The 27775-nt window shown below is 32.5% G+C and overlaps 1 protein-coding gene across 3 annotated transcripts; it reads right to left on the reverse strand.

The window, feature by feature from the left end:
- Positions 1-945: 945 nt before the first annotated feature.
- Positions 946-21270, reverse strand: LOC108325885 (serine/threonine-protein kinase CTR1). 3 transcript variants are annotated; one of them, XM_017559003.2, is made up of 17 exons: positions 20921-21270; positions 19785-20086; positions 19546-19687; positions 19223-19326; positions 15734-15939; positions 15053-15148; positions 14710-14838; positions 14542-14582; positions 9803-9871; positions 9558-9658; positions 9360-9444; positions 9170-9268; positions 7458-7526; positions 7203-7334; positions 4609-4703; positions 2694-2865; positions 946-1136 (listed from the first exon to the last, which is right to left on the reverse strand). In XM_017559003.2, the coding sequence occupies exons 1-16, from the start codon at positions 21134-21136 to the stop codon at positions 2790-2792; spliced, it is 1962 nt and encodes a 653-aa protein (XP_017414492.1). In that variant the 5' UTR covers positions 21137-21270; the 3' UTR covers positions 946-1136; positions 2694-2789. The 3 variants fall into 3 exon arrangements, with proteins under 3 accessions (XP_017414492.1, XP_017414490.1, XP_017414491.1); XM_017559001.2 differs by having other exon boundaries at positions 14710-14850; positions 20921-21269; XM_017559002.2 differs by lacking the exon at positions 946-1136 and adding an exon at positions 1175-1485 and having other exon boundaries at positions 14710-14850.
- Between the last annotated feature and the right edge of the window lie 6505 nt (positions 21271-27775).

A 27775-nucleotide genomic window follows, 5' to 3' on the forward strand; every position in this document is an offset into this window, starting at 1 on the left:
GTAAAATAATAAATTAACGTAAGCTTTATTAAGATACATAAAATATGCTCACTGAAAAATATCTCAAATGGTTATTACAAGAATGTGTTTATAAATTACCAAATTTTAAGCCGAGATTTCATTTCCCACTGAAATAATAATGGTATGCTTTCTTTGCACCTCTATAAGTGCAGAAAGAGTATAAATTGAAAATATTTTGGATTAGATAATTCATATATATATATATATATATTAAACAATCTAAATATTTTTGAGTTGTATAATTTAAAAATACATTAAAATCTATAATTCAAAAATATACTTTAGATTGCATCATTTGAAAACTTGGCATTGTGCTATCTAAAATAAATTTTTAAATATGAAAATGTACTATGTATTATATTACATAATCCAAGTGTATTTTGAACTAACCTGAAATGCAGTTCCAATTGCACAAATTCAAACTCAAAATGTATTCTAGGTTGCGAAAACATATTTCAGATTACATAGTTCAAAATACATTTATGAATCTAAAAATGTATTTTGAATTCTAAAAAGATTCTAGATAGTATAATTTAGAATTCTAAACTATACAATCCAGAATACATTTCTGGACATATTTTATTCAGAAATATAATACAAATGGTCTAACCTGTAATATATTTCCAAATTTCTTGATCTGGATTATGTTTTCAAATTGTATAATTCGAATATTTGATCAATATGAGCAATTTAGACTTTTCCAATACCCCATGGAAGTAGCCTCAACAAAAATAGGAGAGGAGGAAGAAAGAGCAATGGTGATGATGATATGTACATACATGGTTTCGGAAGAGTGCGAATTGCAGAGAGTGGGCTCCTACGTACAAATATGCTTCTCGGTCTAATAACAATGATGAGCAAATAGCACATCATTATGTTTTTAAAAGATAAAAATAATTACTAGTATATATAAATTAGAATCCCTTTTTAATAAGATAAAAAAGAATTTCTTGTATATATAAATTATAAACCCAGTGTCATACTATTATTACAGGTGCACCCGAAGCAAATAGTAATATAGGTGACAATCTGAGTATGCTTATATATAAACAGCATATACAACAAAAAATGACAGGTTATTTTAAAATGGGTGTATTTTGTTCTTCAGCAAGGTCCTGCCAAACCAAATATACACACAAATCATCAATCTGATATGCCATAAGCACATTTGAGGTATATATACTAGCATAACTAAAGCAGCGTAAGGGTAGTTTTTGAGTATTCAAGATTGGGTAACCTATCATTTAGGCTCTTTTGAGCACGATAAAAAGCAAGAAACTTGTGAAATTCATGTCTCAATTACACAGCAGAGAGTCTTATTTATAATTAGAGTAGTAAATAAGAACTATTGCAGTGATTACAACAATAAACATAGAATTCACTTCCCTATTCACAATTTCAAACAGAAAATCTTTAGAAATTTCAGCTGCGTCATTGCCCCAACTGTGAGAATTTCTTAAATATCTAATCAAGGAAAATACGTTTGCATTAGTAGTTCTGATGAGACCGCTGAGCCTAATAAGTTAAAGGATAAGGAAATATTACAGGTTCAGCAGTGAACCATGAAACTAAAGAACGTTTGGTACAAGACATTATTTCATACCCGAGAATCATGAATCCTAAGAATGACTAAAAACTGTTTGGATTGTAAAAAATATTCCTAGGGATGTTTATATAAATCTTTTGGGAATTAAAGAGTAACGTGATATTATTTGTCACATTAAATGATTTAGCATAAGTAACTATTTTTGTCGTAGTAAACAAAATTCAACTTAAAATAGATAGATTCTCTCCTCTCTTAAGAGAACAATTTAACGGGAAGCTTAACTAACAAACATTCTTGGGAATTTTAAACAAACCAAACATAGAAAAATAACATTTTCAGCAACAGATTTTAGGAAAACTAAAATTTCCCTTTATATGCCAAACGCCTCTTAAGGGGTTGAAGGTTACTTGGAGGTGAAATGGGGTGTGTGTGCAGAGGGTTGGGAGGGGGTGTCAAATAGGAATTTAGTTGTCGGCTTGGAAACGAATTGTGGGTTCCTGGAGTATTTCCTGATATTTACTTTTATGTTTCTGATATGTGGGAATCTCCTTTCAGCCTACCTAAGACTAGATTAAAAGTGTAAACCAAATACAGATATATAAGTAAAGCAGTTAGAAAAAAAGACTACCAGGAAGTCAGTGTTGACAAAAGTAAAAAACTGGAACTGCCATGGATGTTGGTTATTAAAAGAAGAGACAATGTCAAGTCTCATATCAAGTATAGAATAAACTATTTAATGTGGTACTTAAGCTTTAGGCATTCTCACAAATAAACTAATCTTTTGGGTCGAACTATCCTCATGTGCTCAAGTTCTTTCAGTTTGACAATACAGGAACTAGTAGAGGACCATTAGTAATGAAGTCACAACTAGATGTCGTTACTGACTCCCTCTAAGCCTGTTTTAGTGTTACTCTAATTTCTCGTAAATAAATAAGCCAAAACCGCAAGGAAGCATTTAAAAATGAGTCCGGAAAAATAAAAAAAGGACTCGATCCATTTGCATATTCAGTGCAAACTATGCTCATAAATGATTTGAATTTGAGATTGAACATGTCTTATACTACTGAACATAAAAAGAAAAAAAAAATTGCAGCAAATATATTATTCAAATTAGAAAGCACCTGACCTGAATGAATGGCAATGCCATTTATTTTCTTGTTCAATATTGCTGTTTCTCCTCTGTATATATAGGCTGAAGACTATAAATGAGGTATGAACTTGTTCACCCTCTAGCATCAGCAATTATTTGCTGCAAACATTTCATAATATAGGAGAAAGAAGGCCGTCTCCAGGGTTCCCTACAGCACCAACAGATATTAAATAGAAGGATTGTGAAGGATTTTGAAAGTTGGCTGCCAGAATATCATAATAATTTCAGATTCAACACTAAGAAAGCTAAAAGGAAAAGTGTCAGAATCTGTTGAACAAAGAATTAAAACTAATTGACCAACAATGGTTGGTACAAGTAGTAAGTACGAATCAAGTTAATTACTGGTTTGAGTTCAAGTCCTACTGTTAAAAATATGCATAGACTACTGCAAATATAGAACCTGGAAAACTAGAACGTAAGGATCCCTTTTTTATTCACTTTCCTTGTGTCCTTGATTTCATTATTTATTCCTTGATTAAAAATTAAGCTAAATAGTGTCTGGATTAGAGACACTATTTCAGTAAAACTGATGTGGTATTTGTTACACGCCTTGACCAAAAAACGGAATAATTCCCAGAAAGCATAGGTAGGACCCTTTTCCACTGAATATAACTCCATTATTATTGTTCAACAATTGTTTACAAAGGAAATAATCTTCCTTTCACAGGGAATTCCTGTTTACAATACTACACAATCCATCCTGACCTGGCACCCCCAAGGAAGAGGATTATTATAGACTTTACAAAAGTCTCAGCCCCCCCTTAACTATCACAGCTATTTACGGTTATTCTTAAATTTCTTTTTATAAGAAACATTCCAAAGCCTATCCTTATTCACCTGTCTATCATTACCCCTTTCTGCTGTCAGCTCTTCCTCACATTTTGGTTCTACACCAACTCTTACCAACATCTCGTTGATTCTTTGCAAAAGATTGACCAGACAACAAACTATATATACTTGGGATGTTGTTGTTCAACTGTGATTTCAAGGACAAGGCATGCCCCAAGCACTCAATCCATTCCTAAGCTTACACTTGGCAACAAATATTGCAAGACATGTCTTCTTTACAGACCAATGACATATAGGAACTTGTTTCCTTACCTCCTAGCAAGAATATTGTAGGTTGCAACTTGATTTATACTGTCAAGATTGATTGGGATCACAACATTGATAATTTTTCAAAGCTTGCTACGTAGATAAGGGCTATACTCAAATATTTGGCCTCAATTATGATGAAATTTTTCCCTTGTAGCCAAAACCATTATGCTCATTTATTTCTTGATATGACTGTCATTTGTCACTGGTCTCCTCACTTGCTAGACATAAAAATGTCTTCTGCCATGCTTAGTTGCAAGAAGAGGTTTTACTGGTTCTGGTGACACGTGTCTTTTATGCCTCTGTTATTGCTCTTTGTATGGTATGCAGTGCAGCAGTTTTCCTGTGCTTTGTTTGGCTGTTTTAGCTCCGCCTAGCTTTTAGTCATTTCATCTTCACCATCTATTTCCATCTAGCCTATGCATTTATCTAGACATATATAGTAGTTTGATGCATATGACATATAAGCTCTAGCATCACGGGGTTCTTAAAGATATGATTGGATTGTAGACGTATTAACATGTAAAACTAAAAATTAGGGTTCTTTATCGATTTACTTTTCATGTACCCTTTATTACATTATTTACTCCTTTATTGTAAATAAATCAATAGTATATGGATTAGACACATTATTTCAGTAAAATCTATTACTAGTATGGCCATAGTTGATGGTCTTCAATTACTTTTGTTTAGTCTAGGCTACTACCCTGATCATAAGAGAATCAACCATTCATGAACCAAAAAGTTTTCATGTACATAAAAAGAAGAAATCAAAATTATTTATTAATCTACTTACGTGGCCCAGGAGAGTTCAATCAAGGCTGCAACTTCAGGATTCACATGCCTTGGAATATCTAGCCTTTTGTCCATAAAACCAACAGCCGCAACAACCTACATATGGAAAACAACACAGTGATGCCTTAGCACTTATTTTGATTAAAAAGATGGAACTACCGTATCAAACTAAAAGCCACTTGATGCATATTACAAAACATCATGCAGAGAGAGGCTAGTAGAAAAATGACCCAGGAAAATACTCAATTAAAACAGCTAACTGCCTCAGACTCTAATTTTAACTGAATGATATTGTGCTTAGGAATAACAACTATTTTCTAAAAGAAGACTTTGATAAGATGAAGAGAAAAAGTTACAAACAGAGGATAGGATAAGGAATCCCCCTTGGAAAAATACCAAAATAAAAGACAACAAAGAAAAAGGAGAAAATCATTGGAAAATAGCACCTCAAGTTATCAACATTTGAGCCAAGGGAGTCTCCAGACACAAGGCCAATAAGAAAGTCATTCGCTTGAGGGAAAAAAAGTGGTTGATCAGCCAATATATCCCTATAACAGAAAAGAATCTACTGCTCCAGTGAGAATTCACTTAACCTCTTCCTGAAATGTCTTACTGTTCTATCTCTCTAAACCTTATCTCTGTTGCTATTAAACCGTTGTACCATTATTTAATTCTTAAAATGTTACTCTCAACTTTAATTCTGGTAGGGGGAAGCTATAATAATAAACCAAGCCTTATACATCAAAATGGATATGAAATTTGTAGAACTAGACGTATGCAAGTGATCCAATATTAGGGCTTAATAGGGTCTTGATACTACATTAAAAATGGGCATTATAGTCTTACAATTTGGCCAGATTTCTAGTTAGTGTGAGACATCATAACACCCTTCCTCCTTGTGCCCAAGGATGGATTATTGAGTAAGAAATTTGCAGCAGTAAAACACCTACAGGTTACCCATTAAGACTACACATAAATATCATAATATAAATAGACTGAGCTAAACTCAATCTCAACAGTTAACTAGGGGGGACTTTTCTCCGTGTCTCAGATTATTTTGTATAATTTTTTCACCAAAATACCACAGTTGGTTTTTTAATATTTCCCCAATAGCAAACTATACCTATTATTTACACAGATAGAATACTTTTAATATTTTTTTGCAGAACAAAATTCGGTCCTGAAGAGTCGAATTTTCACCTTTGATTGGTTGCAATCTCACCTGAAAACCAGCAGGAATTTGGTTCATGAGAAACCTAATTCCAAGTTGGGTATATATATATATATATATATATATCACTTGTGTGCAATAGATCTAAATCAAAGACAAAGAATTTTGGACCGGTCCAAAATGTAGAATCTGTACCTATGAAACACCAACTCCAACATGAAGACCAGTATTCTAGAAATTAACTATGTTGAATATAATAAAAATTAGGTATGGGATTAATTTCCCTTGTGTTAAATATACACATAGGGTCCTCTATTTATAATAGAATAAATATGGGCTAAGCCCAAAATACAAATAAGAAATAATAACAAACTAGCTAAAAATAAAAGATAAATATAAAATAAAGAAAATATATCTAACACTCTCCTCAAGCTAGTACATACATATGTACCAAGCTTGTTATTAATATAATTCATCAAGTCTTAGTGAAAATATCTGCTTTTGCACTCGAGTGACACCAAATTGCTAATGATTTGCAAGAAGACGAAATATCAACCCAAAAGACTCTTCCTGAGCAACAAATCTAGGAGGTTCCTCCATATAAATCTCTTCTTGCAAATCGTCGTTGAGGAAGGCCATCAATGGATAAAGAGGTAATTGTTGGAGAGCCACCACTGATGTAAATAAACTAACAAAAACCATCTTTTCCAAAAAAAACATATATGAACGGGTCAAACGCAATGGTGACAAAAGAGAGGTCAGAAGAGACAAAAGAAGCTATGGATGAATAGGAGAGAGAAATCTTATAAATCCAAGATTCTCCAATTAAGGCACCTGAAAAAGGAAAAAGAGAGCAACATCGATGCTCTGAATAGCTGCCTTGAGAGGAGACGGGACGTGCAACAACACACGATGAACCTGAAAGCCGAAAACGAGTGACCTCGACGCTCTGAATTACTACTAGACATGCCACCATGCACAACGGAAAAGGGAGCAAATCCATAACTTCAAAAGGCGTAAAGAGCGCGTAGGAGCTCTGATGAAGGCGCGTTAATGACATGGTGGTTGCTTGACCGAGACGATCCAAACCATGTGATCGTCGATCGAAACTTGAACTCCGATAGTAGCAGTGGTAAACGACGGCGCTGGCTGATGTAGTGGCAGAGGCCACCAAAAACTTTTTCCTCAAAAGAACTTTAGGCTCTAGATACCATGTTGAATATAATAAAAATTAGTTATGGAATTAATCTCCCTTGTGTTGAATATACATATAGGGTCCTCTATTTATAATAGAATAAATATGGGCTAAGCCTAAAATATAAATAAGAAATAATAACAAACTGACTAAAGATAAAAGATAAATATAAAATAAAGATAATATATCTAACAAACTAAATCAAAAGCACTGGGGAGAAGCAAATAACTTGTGAAGGATTTAAATGTCTCCATGGTTGTTGCAGGGTGACTAGTTCCCACAAAATTACACCAAAGCTGAATACATCACACTTTTCGTTTGACAGTTCTCCTCTGATGACTTCGGGTGCCATCCATTCAGGCTGGCATGTCCAGAAAGAAAAAAAAGGGAATAAATTATAATGTCAAATCATCAAATAATTGTAGTTAAGAAAAATTTAATAAAACTTGACACATGAACGATTCAGTTAATAAGAAGAACTTACAGTCCCAGCTGCGGTTTTAGAAGAAAGAAATGTGTTTGCCTTTGTGCGTGAAAGACCAAAGTCACATACCTGAATTACATAATTCAAACATCAACGCTCAATTATCCGTACGCTCATATAGATCCATAAATGTACACGTGAGCCGTTAGTGAATGGCTGCATGGGAAATTGCTAGCTTAAGCAAAACCATTCGTTTTTGGTAGGGTGGGGTTGTTAGTACAGCAGGCAATAGCAATTCAGGCACTGTTAAGCATTAATAATTAGGTTCTGCCAAATGGGGGAACAGTTAACATAACCCTAGCAGCCATCAATTGTCATGGCTAGATACATCCTAAAATTCGGCTAATAATTTATAGGCAGAAAAAGAAAAGGATGAGTTACAAAATCAGGGAGAGTCCTTTCTAATTTTATTTTATACATAACAAGAGAGTTTCTGCTGTTTCTCGCTAGGTCATAAAGGATGTTGTTGCTTTGATACTATTTTGAAAATATAGGACCTTCAGATCGAGGAGAAAGAAAGGTGAACATAGACTGAATGATGTGCAATTGATATTGGTTTAATGTGATGATAAGATGTGACAAGCAAAAGACAGAAAACTAACCCTGTTTATATTAATTCTAAACTCCCAATCCTAATTAAATAAGGAAGCATGTCAAGACGTATAATGGAAGGGGAGAAAGAAAAGGTGGAATATATAGATACTGAACAATCTGAATTGATATTGGTTTGATGTGATGATCCAAAAGAAAAGACAAGGCACTAATATTATTTATACTAAAGCGGATACACTATCATATTTCACTAGTGCCTAAGTGTCCGCATTGTTTTATTACACTATCATATTTTAAGAGTCGAAATTTAATACTTATATTAGTTTTAATTTTATATATTTATTTAAAAAAAGATGTATTATTATTTTCTATATTTTACTTGTAACCAATAATTTGAATCAAAAACAACATTGCAGAAGCAATATCAATTATAGTTTTGCATGAAAAAGGGAAAAAAATGTAATTGTGTTGTGAAGTAGTTTATCTGAGGTTATTTTAAATAGATGGATAGTTTATCTGCACTGTTTTTCTTTTTGATTGCTGTATACATAAATATGACAGCTTTGAGGTTCAAAATATTAAAAATTTAAAATATAATTAAGGGCAAAATAAGAAGATGAAATGTGTACACAAAATTGGGGTATTGTATTATATATTGTTATAGATGTAAACGCAACATACTAATAGTTTTGCAGTTCAAAATATTAAAAACTAAATATAATTTAATTAAGGACAAGATAGGAACATGAAATATGTACACACAATCCCATTATATATTGGTATGTATGTAGCAATAATAATTTTGAGGTTCAATATATTGAAAATTTAAAATCTAATTAAGGGCAAAATAGGAACATGAAATACAAAATGAGGGTATCACATTATATATTGTTATGGATACATGCGTAACATGTAGTTTGAGGTTCAAAATAGTGAAAATTTAAAATATAATTAAACATAAATATGAATATGAATTGTGTGCACAAGGTGGGAGTGTCTCATTATATATTGTTATAGATGATAAACTCCCAATCCTAACTAAATAAGCATCGTGCGAAATATCAAAATATTCCCATGATATCATGTAAGATTAACATATTTTACGGTACAACAATAACATGATAACATTTTTCAAATACTCCAACAAAATAAACAGTTACCTTAACAGTGTATGAATCATCAACCAAAAGATTTGGAGACTTCAAATCTCTATGAACAATGGGGGGTCTCATTTGATGAAGATAATTCATTCCGCTTGCCTAGACAAACATATGAACATTTAGGTCTGCATAATGCCTAAAAAGACATAAATAGTAAAACTATTAAAAGTTTTAATCATCAAAGTTATACCACATCATAAGCCATTTTTAAGCGACACCTCTCACTAAGTGATGATCCAACATTGGGCATGTGCAGAAGTTCATACAAACTGCCTCTGCAATTCAAGGAAATAATTAGCATAAGAATATCACACTCAACCCAAATTTTCTCCAATTATAAACATAAGCAAGGAGCACAGTTTTCATTGTTAAAGGAAAACTTTTGTACCTAGATAAATACTCTGTTACAATTGATAACTTAGGGGGTTGAATAACTGCACCCATCAAGAGTACAATATTTGGATGCCGTAGGCGCTTCATGAGTGAGACCTATGAAATAAACTGGGAATGATTAGCAATCTACATGGAAAAAAAATTATATGTACAAAACTAACGTAAAATTGTTCCTGAGCCTCATTCGAAAATATAAAAATGAACATGAAAATACAAATTAAAACCAGCAATAATGGATACCTCCTTTAGAAATTCTTCAAATCGCCCAGGATCAAAACCTTGCACTTTAAGAATTTTCACTGCAACATCCTAAGAGATTAGATAGTTAACATTTAGTGATTGGATTGTGATTGACCCCCACACAGAAAAAAGAGGAAAGAAGCAGAAAAAGAAATGGGTAGTGTTCTTTAAATTGGATTGAGCTTAACTTAACTCTAAAAACTAGCTCATGAACTGAGGAATGCCCAAGACATCATACTAATTTACTAAACTTTACTAAAATTACTTGATTGGAATATTATTGAATGGATTCAAGGAACAAATTAAGTCGGAAGTGAAGTTACATGATCCGTCAAATCTGGCAGAATTGATGATGAAAGCTCAAATGATTAAGTAAAGTTCGTATTTGGCAGGGGAAAAGGGGAGTCGGTGGAAGCTGTGAATTCTCTCAGTAAAACTCACGGAATCAACAGCAACGGAGGAGTCGCATTTCGAAAATTATCAGATAAGGAAATGCAAGATAAAATTAGGAAAGGATTGTGCTTCAGGTGTGATGAGAAATTAAAACCTAATCATGTGTGTAGAAATAAGCAATTACACATGTTAAAAACATAGGAAGATTTATCAAGTTATGACAAATTAGTGAATTGTAAAGGAGACACGGAGGAGGATGTTGAAGAAGATAAAGCTTTGCAACTATCCATGTTTACTATGGTAGGATTGGAGATGTAGAGGTTTTAGTCCGATTAGATTGTGGGACATCTCACAATTTCATCTCTCAAGAAGTCGTGAATAGATGTGGGTTAGAGGCTAAAGAGACTCATCCTTATGTGGTGGAGGTAGGAGACGGTCACAAGGTGCATTGTCAAGGAAAATGCATGGGATTTGTTTTGGAGTTACAAGGGTTGGACATTCAATAGGAATTCTTCATTTTTTATCTAGGAGGAGCAAGTGTGATCTTGGGATTAGAATGGCTGGCCAGGTTAGGAGAGGTTAAGGCAGATTTTGGGAAACTAAAATTGACCATTGGAAGAGGTGAGTGACAACAGATGGTTATAGGAGATTCCGCGTTATCTACCACATCAACATCATTGAAAAGATTAACTGAATTACCTCCTAGCGGGACACAGGATCATGCTATTCATTTAAAAGAAGGAGCTTCCATTCTGAATCTGAGGTCATACAAATACTCACATCTTCAAAAGAATGAAAATGAAAAGTAGGTCCTTGATATGTTGAAAGCAGGAATCACTAGACCTAGTATTACCCCCTATTCTAGCCCTATGATTCTAGCTAAAAAAAGGATGGTGGGTGGCAATTTTGTGTGGATTACAAGGCCCTTAACAAGATAATTGTTCCTACCAAATTTCCCATGCCTGTTATAGATGTATTATTGAATGAATTGGTAGGAGCTACCATTTTCTCTAAATTGGATCTGAAATCAAGGTACCATCAGATCCTAATAAAGGAAGAGGACATTGAAAAAACAGTTTTTAGGACTCATTAAGGTCATTATGAGTTTTTAGGAATGCCTTTTGGGTTGACTAATGCCCCGGTCACTTTTCAATCCTTAATGAATGAGATTCTTCGACCTTTCTTGAGAAAGTATGTGTTAGTTTTTTTTATGATATTTTACTTTATAGTGGCACTATTGAACTACATGTCCAACATTTAACACATGTTCTCTAAGTGATTAAAGAGAATAATTTGACGATCAATAAAAAGAAATGCATTTTTGGTTAGCGTAGTTTGGAATATTTGGGTTATCATATCTGGCCTAGGCATATCTACTGACCCGAAGAAAGTGGAGGCAGTGTGGAAGTGGCCTACTCCGAAAGACGCAACAGCCTTGAGAGGATTCCTAGGTCTCACAGCTATTATCAATACTTTGTGAAGGGATATGGCAAAATTGCCAAACCATTTACACAATTATTAAAAAAATAAGGTTTTAGTTGGACGGGGGATGCTCAAGAAGCTTCTAACACCCTAAAAGCGGCTATTTCTCAACTTCCAATTCTAGCAGAACCAGATTTCTCCAAACCTTTAAATGTGGACACAAATGCCTTTAGTCATGGATTGGGGGCTGTTTGTCAGCTCCAGTCACCGACTGACTAACATGCTTGCTAAGTCTCTTCATGGGTCTAGAATTAATGACATTTGTAAGTTTGACTCATGATACATTATTGAAATAGGGAGATATGATAGGATTTGATGGGGGAAACCAATAAGCAGCTGCAATGGCCACAGTTATGCTTCAAGACTTGTTATAAATCTTCAATTAACAGAAATCCCATCAAGGCATTTACAGCAAAGAAACAACAGTATATAAGTGGATAAATAATATTCATGTGCGATGTGATATTGGAAGAGTTGAAACTGGATTTAGTTAAGGAGAGAAAAATGAAGTTGCAAGCAGATAACATGAGGGAATTCAAATTTCAAGTTAGGAACTTGGAGAACTTCAAAGCACAACTATATAAACTAAAATTGTAAGTAAAATGAGTTGACGAAAAACTACAACCTCCATTGCAGTTCAGAAAAAGGTGGGTCCAAAGACATAAAGTTTGACATCACTTTCTACTGCATGAATGCATCCTGTTCTCCATGTCTTGCACCTGAAGTTACCATGTTGGCTCTCGTAGCAACTATACCATGCCAGCACCTTCTCAATTTTTTAATAGAAGAATGGGAACTGCAAGTAGTTCTAGAAGCAATTTTTTTGAGCGTAAATTACTAAACTATGTTTAGATTGAAGTTGGAAAGCACTTTTGCAAATTTCAATGCACAACATAAAAGTGAAATTTTATATCTTTGGAAGTCAAAATACTTTTGATCTATCCCAACTAAAATTCAAACAAATCTTGCTAAATAATTGCTTTATGTAATGCTTGTGCACATGAATTTATATTTATTTCTGTTTCAGTTTCGTAAGAAAAGTCATAGTAGTGATTGACATTTTTACTTAGGAGTAAATCAGTCGGTACTACTTCTACTTGAGGAACAAGTCTGCCAAATGCTGAAGACTATATCTTTAAATTTGTATTTTGCTTTTTCAATCATTATCAATGTCAACGTTGCTGATAAAAAAGTATTAGAGATTCCTTGCTTTGAGCTCAAGATATTCCAAAGTATTTTGCTTCCCCTTCTTTCCTATCGCATACCTCACTATCAAGCTCTTTTCTGAATACACCTGGGTAAACTTTTTAAACTTGTGGTAAACTCACACAAACTATGGAATCAAGAAGCAAGTTAACAAGTTTGAAATCAAATGTATGTTTTGTCCAACTTTTACCCAACAATGACAATATTTTATTACATTCAAACAACTTGGAGAAGTTAAATCCTTTTTGAATTGTTTTAACATTAAGAACTTACAACTTTTAAGATATTATAAATGATTTAATCTCCCAAGTAGTTTAATCTTATTTAGCACTAATGTGCTATCATAGTTTATTATTGTGATTTTGCTCCTTTTTATTATGATGTGGAATTATTGAGTTTTAGTTGCATTAAGAGTATTATATTATGCATATATGTCATTAATCGATTTTTAATATTATTTTTACATAGATAAACTCTTACAAGTTTAAAAATTGAATATTCAAGTCAAGTTTAAAAAGGTCCATGCGTTTGTGCAATCTCATTTAGGATTTGTTGTTGCATGATTCCAGCCTAACATCCTAAATTCTAGAAGTATTTTGTTGCATTTTATTCATTGCGCAAGTGAAATGCACCTCAAAAAAGCTACAAAAAATATTTTTATATATGTCATGCACAAGCAATTTTGGTCTTAAGTACAAGAAGATTAAAAATTTCAAGTTAATTGGTTTCTCTAACACTGACTGGGGTAGCTCAATTGATGATATGAGAAGTGCTTCAAGATACTATTTGGCTTTAGATCGTGTTTTTCTCATGGAACTTGAAAAACTAAGAAATTGTTGCTCAATCTATAGCAGAAACTGAAATTGCTGTTGTTACCACTGTTTTCCAACATATTCAGCTTCCCCTTCTTCCCTGACTTATTTCATAATTCGAACAAAGCTTCTGGATCATGGAAGTACTCAAGAGAACTTTCAAGATATCCACAGGTGGTTACCATATTGTCCCCAGGGGGAAAGGTCAAACTGATTGGGGTGGGATGGATGGGCTACTGACCCAATATATAGGAGAGAAAAGAACCAGGAAAGTGAGCATACCAGTAGCAGTAAGACCTCTTGGTGTATGAGTGAAGAGGAGCAAAGGCACAACAAAGGAAAATTGACAAAAAAAGTAAAGAAGTGGAGGAATCAGGAGGAACCTGGAAAAGAAAGGGAAATTCTTAATAGAATGAACAGCTGACAAAAAGAAGATTGGGGTTCACAATTGGAGAACCACAAATGTAATTATGAATGAAATCATGGGAGGGGATAAAATATGATAGGGTATCTGAGCTTTTTTTTGTATTGAAGAAAGCCTATGCCTAAGGAGGAATGTCATCTAAGTTGAATTTTATCTAGAATTTAATTTCTATAGATTGTATACCACGACTCTATAAAAAAAAGAAATGACACCGTGAAAAGAAAGTGAATGAGCATGATATTAATGATGGTCATGTTGGTAAGTAGGTTTTCTTTCTTTTTATGGACAATCCAATCAAGTTGCATTCCCATGCTTAATTTCCTCGAACCAAAATAAATGGAATAGAATTAGCAGCAATACTAGTATCATCATTAAAATGTGGACAAATAAATATGTAAAGAATCAAAGAAAGAAATGCTTACGGAACCACGCCAGTCTGCACGAAGGACAGTTCCAAATGACCCTGAAAAACAATTATCATTGTCCTTATTTCATTGTTTCAGGATACATTTTCTCTTAAATAAATGATAGCTTTCACAGAATCAGTATATTTTTAGTGTATGCATCATGTGAGAATTAAAATATAAAACCTGTCCCAATGTTCTCCTTCAAAATAAGTTCACTCCAAGGAATATCCAGATCCTCCTCGTCAAGATCAACTTCATGACTTGGATAATCCAAGACTGTCTGGTCTACTTCATTGAAATACGCATACTCCTCTGCACCAGGAACTGCATAAGAATATCAAATGTGGAGAATCCAATACCACTACAAATAAAAAATAGAGCATTTTGAGCTTCAGTATTAAAAACCTATTTGCTAGTATATATATCAGTCAGTCCTTGTCATGTATGACGTGCTCTTTTTGAGAAAGGCATGATTCCACTATTTCTCTACTTTTCATATGGGACAAGAAAAACAGTTCATTCTTACTCAAAGCAATCAGATGGCTGTTTCCACCGGCATAATTTGCACCCAAAGCTTCGGTTCGCTGCAGATCCATTTTGTCACTGTGATTAACAGCAGGTCCTGTAATGATGGAAACTAGTAATTTTAAAACTGTATGAACATGTGGACAGAAACCATGTTAATCTCTAATACTCGTTATACAACTTTTATGTCCTGAAATCATGATTATACTATTTCCTCCTTAACCACAAACTACAAACTATCATACACTATATAGTAACAGTCCCACATTGACTATAATGTAAAACTATTATGGCAGATTTCTAGTAAAACATGTTTTTGGAAAGTAATTATTCAATTTAGTCAATATATTTTAATGTTGTATACAATCCCAACTAGGTTGGCACCCCACAGCTTCAACAATCATGTGCTTCTAGAGGAAAATCCACAAAAAGGAAAAAAAAGAAAAAGCCACATGCAAATGGCCTAATTACTTTGCTCTCAATGTTTCACGTAAAACCAAAGGTAAAATTCAGTTAAGGTTAAAAAATTCAGCAATGTAACTGTAGAAGCAAAGGTAATCAAAAGAAGGAAGAGTTAGTAATTTTCAGTATAAAGACAAATAACTTTTTCATTTCAAGACTAGTTCCACATCATAAATATATTCTTTCAAAAAAAAAGCATCTAGTGTGCAAAGATAATAACCTGATGTAGTATCAAATACAAGATGCAGTGCTTGACTGTCCAAGAAATACAATTGAGCAAGTGTCTTTGTATATTCAGCTGTTTCAACTGGCTTGAACTTTGGATGACATAATGGTGAAGCAACCAACATTGAAGAAGCAGAATTCAGAAAAGAATCAGGTTGACATGTTGCCCCAGGCCTTCCAATTAAATCAATCATATACTCCCTAGAGAAGTGCATACGATATTTCTATGTTAATTGAGCTTGCTTTTGGTTCAGCTAATAAAACCATGCCATACACATTTTATATGTAATAAGAAAAAGTAAAACAATGAAACACATTGGTTAAAAAAAAGATTCCCTCCGGTTACCCTGATATTTAATTAAGACCAAAAAACAAACCATAGTAAAATACCATTGAACTGATGTATCAGAAATATTAGTTTCCAACCCCTGACCAAAATTCATAAACACAACCTTCCTTCACATAGTTTGCAGATAAGTTCAGTCCCCCATTTGAAAATGCATTATATAATACTAGATTTTTGGTGGAATAGAAAATATTACTAGGTTTTTGTTAGTGTTTCTCTAATTTCTTTAAGAGTCCACAGTGGAGCTATTCAATTTATAGGAGAGAAAACACAATTACAAAATATTCAGTTGTGCTATTTTAGGCTAATAACACAATATAAAATCAATCTTGATCGTAATATCATCATTTATCATATCTTTAAGATTTTAACATATCTACAAGATTTTAATATTCCCCCTTCAAACTAAAGCACATAAGTTGTGTGGACCAAGTTTCTTACATATGTAGTTCATCCAGGAGCCATTACTGACTTAGTGTATATATCTTTAAGTTGATCATGAAATTAACAAAGGTAGTAGATATTTTCTCAAACATGACTTTCTCTTTGACAAAGTGACAATGGACTTTATCATTTCATGGAATAATGTATTTGAGGCAACATGCATGGTGGTCTGATTATCACATATATATAAGTGATAATTGTAAAATCTCCCAAACTTTAGTTCCTGAAGCAGGTTTTTAACCATATATCTACAATTGTAGCTCAATACTCTGAACCTGGCTACAAAATTTTCTTCTTGCTTTTCCAAGAGACAAAGTTATCTTCCACAAATATAAAAAAGCTAGAGTGGACCTTCTATCAATGAGGGAGCCTGGCAAGTCCACATTAGAATACCCCACAACTCAAGTGTGTCCTCTAGCTTCATACAAAATACCCTTTCTTGGAACTCCTTTGATGTATCTAACAATGTGAGTCACGCAGTCTCAATGTTCCTTACATGGAGTTGAAAAATTGACTTACTACAAACTTCTTATGAATGACATATTTGGACAGGTAATATAGTATGACAGTTCAACTTCCCTATCGATTGTATTTGTATGTACCTTTTGGGATCTAGAAGAGGCTCCCCTCGGACATGGCAGGATTTTGGCGATGGGATACAATGGAGTGTCAATGGTCTTGGAATTAAACATTCTTGTTTATTCCAAAATATCCACTGCTTTCCTTTGGGATATGATCCCCTTTTTGGATTATGTTAGCTCTATCCCCAAGAAATATTTTAGTTTGCCAAGATCCTCCATTTGAAAATCCTTTGAAACATATTGTTTCACCTCCATGATGACAACACCCAAATATATTCAACCACTAAGTAACGATATAAGAGAGTGGTCAACCTCACTTTGAGCATACCAAGTTGTTGAATCAAAGTACTAAATCTATTGAACCATGCTATAGGTGATTTCTTGAGGCTATATAAAGATTTCGTAAGCAACATACAAAACTAGAAGACTCCCACTAAGGAAGTTGCTTCATGTAGACTTCCTCAAGTAGATAACCATGTAGAAAAACATTCTTTATGTTCAACTAACAGATAGACCAACGACAAATTATAGCAATGATAGGAATAGTTGCACAGAAGCCATTTTGGTATCCAAAGGAAAGGTATCCCATAATCCAACCCAAATATCTATGTATAGCCTTTTGCAACAAGACAAACCCTAAGCCAATCAACCTTATCATCTAGACCAACTTTGACCATAAATACCCATTGACAACCAACAACAAACTTCCCTGGTCGTAGAGGAACAAGGTCCTAAGTATCACTACTCTATAATGTACATATCTTGTCTATCATAGCTTATTTCCATCCAAGATGGGCAAAGGCTTCACCTACATTCTTAGACACAGAAACAAAGGGTAACGAACAAAGACAATTATAGTAGTAAGGAACAAAGGCAATTTTGGTATCCAACCAATGTATACGCACTAATCATTGTGAGATAATTGCTTTTAGTAATGGATACCCACTTTTAAACATCAAGTGATCAAAATAAAGTTCTTAGAAAGAGAAATATTAATCATTGAAGAACTGTTTAGAATTAATTTTATATATTTATATTTTTTTATTTATATGAAATTGAAGTTCTTTTTAAAAAGATTAATTTTTTAAAACTTATACTTTGTGATGCAACCTATTTAAATTTGTTTTTTAGAAAGACCAAGCTTTTGCATTAATATTTTATTGTGCAATTTTATTTGAATTGTACTTTAAATTTATTTTTTTATCTAAGTTTATATTTTAAAGAATTATTTTTAAAAAAAATTATTTAAAACAATAAAAATGAAAAATATCTGCAGTTTAAAGTTCAATATTTGGGAAGAAAGTAGTTTAAAGTTCAAACTTTACCAAAAAAATTTCTTCAAATAGTACCTTTAAAATTCATCACTGCATGATTTTCATTCTTTAATCACAGCTAATAAAAGGATTTCAACCTTCAATTATCCCGAAAACACGAACACATATATTAGGAAAGGCAACAGTAAGCACTCCACGTCATAGACAAGAAAAAGCCATCATTCCTTTACACTAGAGGAAAATTGTCTTTTGATTAAGTACTTTTATTTTTTATGTTTTAAAAAATATTTTTATAACATTAAAAAAATAATGATTAATGATAAACATTTGTTTTTAAAAAGATTAAAAAGTTTTAAAAAATGGGATAAATTTAATATTTTAAATTATGGTAAAAAAAATTATACAATCTATTATAACAGAAACTTTTTCTGCACTTATTTCTATCCATCCAATGACATTTTTTCTACACTATTTCCTTTCCCATTGAAATCACTCGAATTTGTTTTTCTCATCCTCCTTATTTAACTTCTCAACCAAATAAAGTTCAAATCCTTCCTCTCTTATTGCTTTTCTTTCCTACCTATTTAACTTTTCAACCAAATAAAACGTAATTTGTAAATAGAAAATGGAAAAATATAAATTTTAATGTATATTTCCTTATTGAGTCCTACTTCTTAATTCAAAAGCAGCTAAGTTTGACAAAAAAAAATCTCAAACACCCATCTTTACTTTTTCTACCATTTCTTACCTACCTCTCAATGATGCAAATAATTAAAAAATATATATTCATTATCAAATTTACCATGTGTAAATTTAATTACTTAATTAATGCAACAAACCTGTCAGAACCAAATTGAACTATGCATGACGCTCCCACATCATTTCTGCAATACTTGCATCCCTTTGCAATACGGCATGGTAGATTGATTAAGTCAGCCAACACCTACAATTTAAATTGTTATATAACATTCAACAATCAAATTTCACTGGTATGTAAAATAAAGAATATTCTCTGTAAGAAACTCCCAGTTGTCTGCTTTACGATGGAACAATGAAAATAAAAAAATAAAGAAATACAGGTATGTTAATCTAAGAGATATTGATGTAAAAATAATGTAACCAGAAAATCCATATAAACAAAGCATTAAATAATGAATTATACTTTAAACAGCAACGCTCGATGGACACAAAGGCCAATGGGTAAGCTTCCAATTGGAAGAATGACAGAGTGCAGGCAGCTTTTAAGAAGTTGGGTGCATTCCTTCCAGCGTATAACTAAATTTTCCTCAGTTAAAGACCCTCCCCTTTAAAAAACAATCAAAACTCATTAGGAAGATGTAGTTGTGACTTTCCAAAACAATTCTTTTTTATTTCTTCAAAAATTAAAGACAATTTACTGACCCCATCCTATTGCAAATAAGACTTGCAAGCTGATCAGTTGCATCTTTAGTGGTAATCCAGTTATTTGAAAGACTTGCTACCCTGTTTTGCAGTTCTCTCAAACCAGGATCTCTAGATTTATCAACAGCAACCACAACAATTGATGAGTCGTCACTGGGTTCAACTGACATGAGTGATTCAAATGATGGAATAATACCAACATTCTGCAAATCAGTACTTAGAGTCCATGTATATGCATCCATCCCATGGATTAAGTAAAAGCCATCTAAAATTTTGTCAGAGTATTGCAAACAACCATCCACCTGACAAATAAGAAAGCATATGGACACTCAATATCTTTACAGTGGAAGAAAGGTTTAATGCTTAAACACAGAACATGTACACATGACAAGTATAGTTTCATGTATTAAGCATTCAATTTAAAGGTGCATGGATGATTCAATTTACTTTACACTATCAAAACCCAGATTACTCACTCAACTAAGCTGATCTGAATTGATAAATGGTATAATCTCACATGTAAGAAATGAACTGAATAGAGACAAACTTGTCAAATCAATTAAACTTGTTTGGGTAATTCTCCATAAGTATATTTAGAAGAAAATAAAATAAAATAAACTTTGCAATAATTATGTGATATGAAATGTGTCTTGAGAATGAGGATACTTTTGGAAATCAATTATTTCCTATAACTGAGATTGCAGATTTACAGTTATTTGGGTTGAACCAGCTGTATATAAATTACAACAACGTTTTATTAAACACAAAAAATACAATAGTCAATTCCTTTCCCTATCCTCTCTTCTCTCCCTCACTTCCGGCCTTCGTTGTCCACTCTCTCTCTCTCCCTCTCCTTATCCCTCTCTATATTATGAACTCAGATACCTACCAATTTACTTAAATAATAATAATAATAATAAAATAAAAGTTGATCTTAGTCAAGTCTTTTAAAAATTATGATATCTTTTTCATCATATATTTGTAAATCCCGTGAATTTGGGTTTCTACATTAGTATTCCAAGTCAAGGTCTACAAAAACAAAACACAAAAATACATCCACTACATAACATAAAAATCCTAAATAATAGAAGCTTAAATCAATTTTAACATTAAAAAACCTAAACATTGTCATATACCCAGAAACGGTGTGATAACGTCTGAGTCGGAGAGGAAGAGTGATCGGACGAAGAAGAAGCATGAGAAGAGAGACGAAGCGCGAGTGCGAGCTGCAACTGGTAACTCTGCTCCGTTTGCTTGGCCAAGCTCTTGAAGGAACCTTGTTCTTCTTCATCAGCGCCAGAACTCATTCTGTTGCGTTCAGATTCAGATTCGGCCTCAGCATCACTATACATTCCTCCTTTTATCAGAACTGGAATTCTCTATTCTGATGTCCAAACATGGAATAAACTTTCAGACCGAACTCAGAAAGGTGATTCCTCTTTCCTGAACAAACTGTTTTCCTTCTTATTCATTCTCTCCTTTTTTTTTTTATGTTAAGTAAATACCCTTTTTCAATAAATAACTTTTAAAATAAAAAGTATTACATTTGTGATATTATCACTGGCCATCCTTACAAAAGTGATTCCGTGTCACATATGACAGTTTTAAGGCACAGATGCTACATGATTTCAAATAAAGTTCTTCTTATCTCCAACTATATATCTAATATAAGGTATTGTGCATGTATGTTCTTTTTACCCTTCTCTCTTTATAAATATTATTAACATTTTGCAACTGTTACTTTTATGTATAATTTAATTTATCGTTACAAATATAATTATAAATATTATGTTTTGTGTGAGTAATAATAATAAATATTATTTATATTATTCTTTATTATAAACTATATCTTCAAGATATTATAAATATTTTGTTTTATATTAAACAATTAATCAATGTTATTTATAAAAAAAAAATTATGATTAAATATACTTTGTATTTATTAATATTTAAAATAAAAATTATAGACCTAATTCTCACCATATTAAATACTTGTAGTATATAATCATTAATAAGGTTTGAGACTAATTTCACTTTCATAATAAAAAATATATAATCAATTTTTAAGAAAAATATGATTATAAAGGTAAAATAAATTATGACATAATTTTATAGTTTTTTTTTAATAGTTTAAGATATATTTTATGAATAATAATAATCATAAAAATAATAATAAATAGTATAATATATATATATATATATATATATATATATATATATATATGTATTAAATGGAAGTTATCAACAAATAAACAATTCTCCTAAAAAAAACATTAATATAAAATAATAAAAAATATTAAATAAAATAATATTAAAAGGAGTTTGAATAAAGATCGGAAAGTACTATTAAAAATAATCTTAATACATAAAATAAAACATAATAATATGTTATTTTCTTTCAATACATAATCAATATCAAAGGATGAAGTCGCACTCAAAAAGATATAAATTTTAGGCTTAATACCATTGTTAGTCTCAATTTTTAAGTTAAATATGGTTATAATGTTGGGACTTGTTGCATAATTCTCTTTATCAACTTGATTATCAATTTTAACATTTAGATTTTATTGATCAATTTGCAATTGATCTTAATCACCCTATGATTATATGGATTTCTTTCACATCATTCTGAACTTGATTTGTTTGATCAATCTAATGCTCATTTCATGCTTTGACTTTTTACTTGTCTAGTCATCCTTTCAATTAGATCATTTAACGAGTTTCCAACGTCTAATACGTCTAATACTAACATTTACACTTAACATTATATAATGGGATGTAAGAAAACATAATTCCTCATACCTCGCATGAAGAAAAAATGAATAAGGTTACACATTGTCAATTAACTAATAAATTGAGATGATCCCAATTTTTGTAGTGTCCAACATGATCATTCTACTATCGAAAAAGTAAATCATTGATGATAATCTATATTTTAAGAAATATTTTCTCATGTTAGGTTCCATCCAATCATACTCGAAACATATAGGTTTTCACTTGCTTCACCATAAGGTCCTTTGTTAAGTCATTTCCATTACCATAGCAAAAATAGGACAACATTAAGTGAGGTGATATAAAAGTATATTCTTTACACCTAGTCAATAATGATCTACATATTTATAGGAAAAAAGGGTAAACATATTAATTGTCACAATGATCTACAATTACTTGATCTCTTTGACCTATAGGTCACGAACTAAATTATTTTCACTTTTTTAAGGCAATCATTGTAATTATTAAAAATAACACATATATCTTGAATGACACAACTTTTTGTCATTTCAATCACTCCTTAAACTTGAGAGATCAATGCATTATGGTCATCTCGGCCAATGATATGGGAATTTTATTTCAAAGCATTTCTATCCTTCGTCATTCTTTACTCTTTGTCATTCTAACCACTCGTCAATGTACGAAGGACACTTAGGTGATCTCAGCCAAATATATAACACTTTTCTTTCAAAGCATGTTGACCCTTTATCTTTCTCAACCTTTTGACATTTGAATTACGGTTGAACTTGGGAAGCCAATGTACAAATGACACCAAAAGGCTAAATCAAAGACATGAAAAGCTTCTCTCAAAGTCTTTCAACACACTAATACCTTTTAGTATAAGGGGCCAATGTGTTATTTGCATCTAAGATGATGTTTATTAACAAAAAGACATTATGTTGGAATAATTAAGGGTAGACAAAATTAATTGAACTGCATTGAATTGTTAAAACTTGCAATGAACCAAAAAAACTGTTCAGACGAATTGAAGTGAACAATTGTTTGTTGTATCAAACTGCATTGCACTGAATTCCAATAAACTGTAATATGAATTGAATTGAACTGTCATGTACTTTAACTTGTTTCTATACACTATTTTCGAACCGAATTGCACTGTTTTTGAACCAAATTGCATTAGTTTTGAACCAAACTACACCGATTTTGAACCAAACTACAATATTATTTAACGAAACTGTTTGTGAATTGTTTTTAAATTGTTTAACTGAATTTTCAACTAAAAATTGCATTTCAATTAAGAACCTGAAAAAGGTAGTATTTACCCACTTCATTTATAATATAGGTTCCTCATAAACAAACAAAAAAAAAGACATAAAACTAAGTAGATAGGAAAGATTTATCTCTACTCAAGAACATAAGTTCTCCCATAAACAACAAAATACTAAAAGTCAATACATATTCAAATATAAGTTGCATTATAAAATATAACTTATTAATGTATCTTCAATCATCCAAATTTATAGCACTTTAAGGTCTCACTTCATCTTGAAAGGTTATCTCTACAAAAAAAAAAAACATTATTTTTTAAAACAAAATATAAACTAATAGATATATAAATTTTTCATATAAATTCACATTGCTCAAATTTATCAAGCTCTTTAGGATCCTCACCAAAACGTATTGAGAAAGGTGTTCCTTTTAACCAATATTATGTGTAAACAAGTACTTCCACTATTTTAGGCGTTTGGCAGTTATGATAAGGACTAATCACTCTTCCTCCTATATTGAATTCACATTATGATGCTACGATAAATATGGGAATGGTTAACACATCTCGAGTCATGTTCGCAAGGATAGAAATTTTAGTTAAGTTGACTTTTCACTAATGTAAAATATCAAGTTCAACTGACTTTGTATGAAGCTCAAGATCCTCTCTCAAATATTTATCAAACTCTTATATATAATCAAATTTATGTTCTGTAGCTCTTAGGTTGAAACTTATGTCATAAGGATCATCATCTTCATCATCTAGTTGAGATTCTTGTTGATTACTTTGAGAACCCTCCTCAACACCTTGATAGTTTTGATTAAATATTTTTAAAAATGAAAATAATTTTATATTTCGATTCACTAGTCATACTAGATTCAAATATATAGTCAATGAAGAAATTAAAAAAATCCAACTTACTTTTAGGGTCGTTGATAAGCTGTCGTTGAAGCTATCAAATTAATACTACTTTTCAAGGCAACTTCAGTATTGCCAAGTAGTATTCAAGAAGGTAGATAGGGCTAAAGTAACCCTAAGTCATCTCCCAACGAACACGGAATTGCTTTTGAATATCTGACTCTTACAAATGCTATGCAATGCTTATGGATAAAAGTAATGTTTGGAGAATGTTTAAAGAGCAAATAAGAAACTTAAAAACAGTTACGATGAAATAGGCTAATTCCACTGTTTTTCCAAGATAAATTCATCATCGGTTATTCACGGATAATTGTTCAATTAATTATTGTTTAAGTTTCAAATTAATTAAAGTACATTCTTAATTAATTCGACGGCGATCATGCATTTAACCAAAGTAAATTCTCAATCAAATGCAAAACATTTCTAGATTATTCACAATAAATTCAACCAAAGTACATTCTCAATCAAATTCTATTGTGTTTAATCATGTCTATTCTTAAATCTCCTAACCAAATTAAAAGCTAATCAATCAAAGTAAATTCTCAATTGATTATAGTTGAAATTATTACTAATCAATCAAAGTACATTCTCAATTGATAGTAAAAACCATTTAATCATATGAAAGTTCCTAAATTAAATCAAAGTAGATTCTCAATTTAAACCTAGAAACCCTAAAACTCATATAATCAATATGCATGTAGATTCAAACACATTATGATGCAAAAATCTTTGCTTTTAACAAGATAGAGAGATGAAAGACATAGAGAGAGAACAACTTAAATTAATAATCAAAATGTTGACCAGCTTTGACCAGAGGAGGACGCACCCAATGGGAGCTCGCCGCGTGGCTGCCCTCTTCCTTCCCCAATTAGGGTTTCAGATTTGGGGAAAGGGCTTCCCTCTTTTGCCGTCTACGTGCCGTGAGGAAAAGAGGAGAGGCTCGAGATTGTGGAGCTGCCACGGTGGTTCCAGTGGCGATTTCTTGTTCTAGGTTTTGCTGTGTGATTTTTCTGAGTGCAGGTGGTTGAGACGCGACTTTGCAGAGGCGCGATAAAAGGGATCGCGAGAAGCGTGGTGTCGCGGCGGCCATGGATGTCGCGCTTTGGTGCTGGCGGCTTTGGGTGGAGAGGCGCTGTGGTGGCGTCGCCGTTAATGGCGCGATGAAGGTGGATGTTGCGGCGTGGCAGCGGTGTGCGTTGAAGCGTGGATGAGAAGATGAAGATGGTTGTGCGATGGTGGGGAACTTCGCGATGAAGGAGGAGGAGTGTGTGGCGGCTTCACGGCGGCATGGAGATGGTGGCGCGATTTGGTTCCAAGAAGGGAGAAGATGAACGGAGGTCGCGGCGTGGTGGTGACGGCGGCACGACAATGGCGTTGGGCTTGCGGCGGCGGCACGACAGTGGCGGCTAGGGTTAGGCTGGATTAGGGTTTCTCTATTAGAGAAGACAAGGCTGACGTGGCGTGTTCTGAGTGGTTCACTAGTGAGTGCAAGGATCAGTGATGTGGCATCATCTGAGTGGTTCAATCTGTTAGTGGTGGACTGCCACGTGGCATGATCTGGTGAAGTTTGGCTTAGGAGGGGTATGGGTAGGAAAATTTAGGAGGTGTAGTTAGAATAGGGTTACTGTTTGGCTTAGTATTGGGCCTGTTTCAGAAATAGGAGTGTATGTAGGGGTTTTAGGGGGTGCAAGGGTAAAGTCTGTCAGTTCGGCCCATTTGTATATTATTTTCAAAATAAAATCTGATTTTGGGCCTTGAATTGCCATTTGGACCAATAAAACTTATATTCTCAGCTGCACAAATAAACATTAGAACATCCAAGAATAATTTATGCGCTAAAACTCACTTTTTATGTCTCTTTATTTCCCAAACCCAACAATTCCAATCATCACAAATTCATTTAAAATCAACCATTTAAACATAATTATCCCATCAAAAATTTAAATTTTAAAGCATAAATGTGGGCATAAATATGCACTCATCAGTCGCACACTATAATAATCAATAATTAGATGTTAATTCCATTAGAATTTTCCCAGTATTTGTCATACTTACCATTCATCCTCATTACCATCAATCTTATGCTTACATCATTACTCTTAGAATATTGTCGAATCTTTTTACTAGTTTTAAAGACATAATTCATATACATATGACTAGTGACACAAAAAGAATCATAAATATTGGTAAAGTCATAAAACATCTTTAAAAATGGTAAAACATACCTCACATATTCTCAGTCCTCTTCTAATGACACACCATCATTACTTTTGGTCATTTCAATACCAAATTTATTATCTTACGTATATAGTAAGACAAAGGCATCTTTGTACTTTAAGTTTGCCTCTAACATTAAGTAAGTTGAACTCCACATGATTTCAACATCAAGACAAACAATACATTTATAAGAAATTTCCTTTTGTTCAACATATGCCTTGAATTTTGTAAATCTAGCTAGAAAAGATTTCATATATTTAACTGCACTCTAAATTTTTGAAATTGAATCTTTTCTTTTAAGCCATCTTTCAAAATCAAATTTAATATATAAGCACAACAACACATATGGACATATTATGCCTTTAAGATAAGATAGTTTCATGATAACATTCTTCTTTTGAGGTATTGGACCCAACATCATTTGTTGTAGAATTATCCACATTAATACTAAAGATTTGCTTCAACTCCCAATTATTTAAACAAGCATCAACATGTTTAGCAATGAGCTCCCTTGAATGTCTCGTTATTTGAGAAAAATTCAAAATTTTCTTTTGATGTTTTCAATCATTATCAATAAAGTGAGTTGTTAAACTCATGCAGATTAGGTTTTCGATTCAAGTTCATGTGTGTGTAGTTAAGCAAACCTTCTCACACTGCATTGATAGAAAAAAAATTTACTTTGTTTTTTCCTCTTTATAGAGTTCCCACATTTTACACCTCAATGTAGTGCGGGATGATACTTCAAATCGTGGTTGCAAGGACCATTTTCAAAGTCATGAAAATCCTCATTTTCCACAAATTGAAAAGGAAGCTCGAACTTCACAAATATTTTCACCAACTTCATTCGAGATTCATTTTA

This window comes from Vigna angularis, chromosome 3 (genome assembly GCF_016808095.1).
Source record: "Vigna angularis cultivar LongXiaoDou No.4 chromosome 3, ASM1680809v1, whole genome shotgun sequence".
Lineage (NCBI taxonomy): Eukaryota > Viridiplantae > Streptophyta > Magnoliopsida > Fabales > Fabaceae > Vigna > Vigna angularis.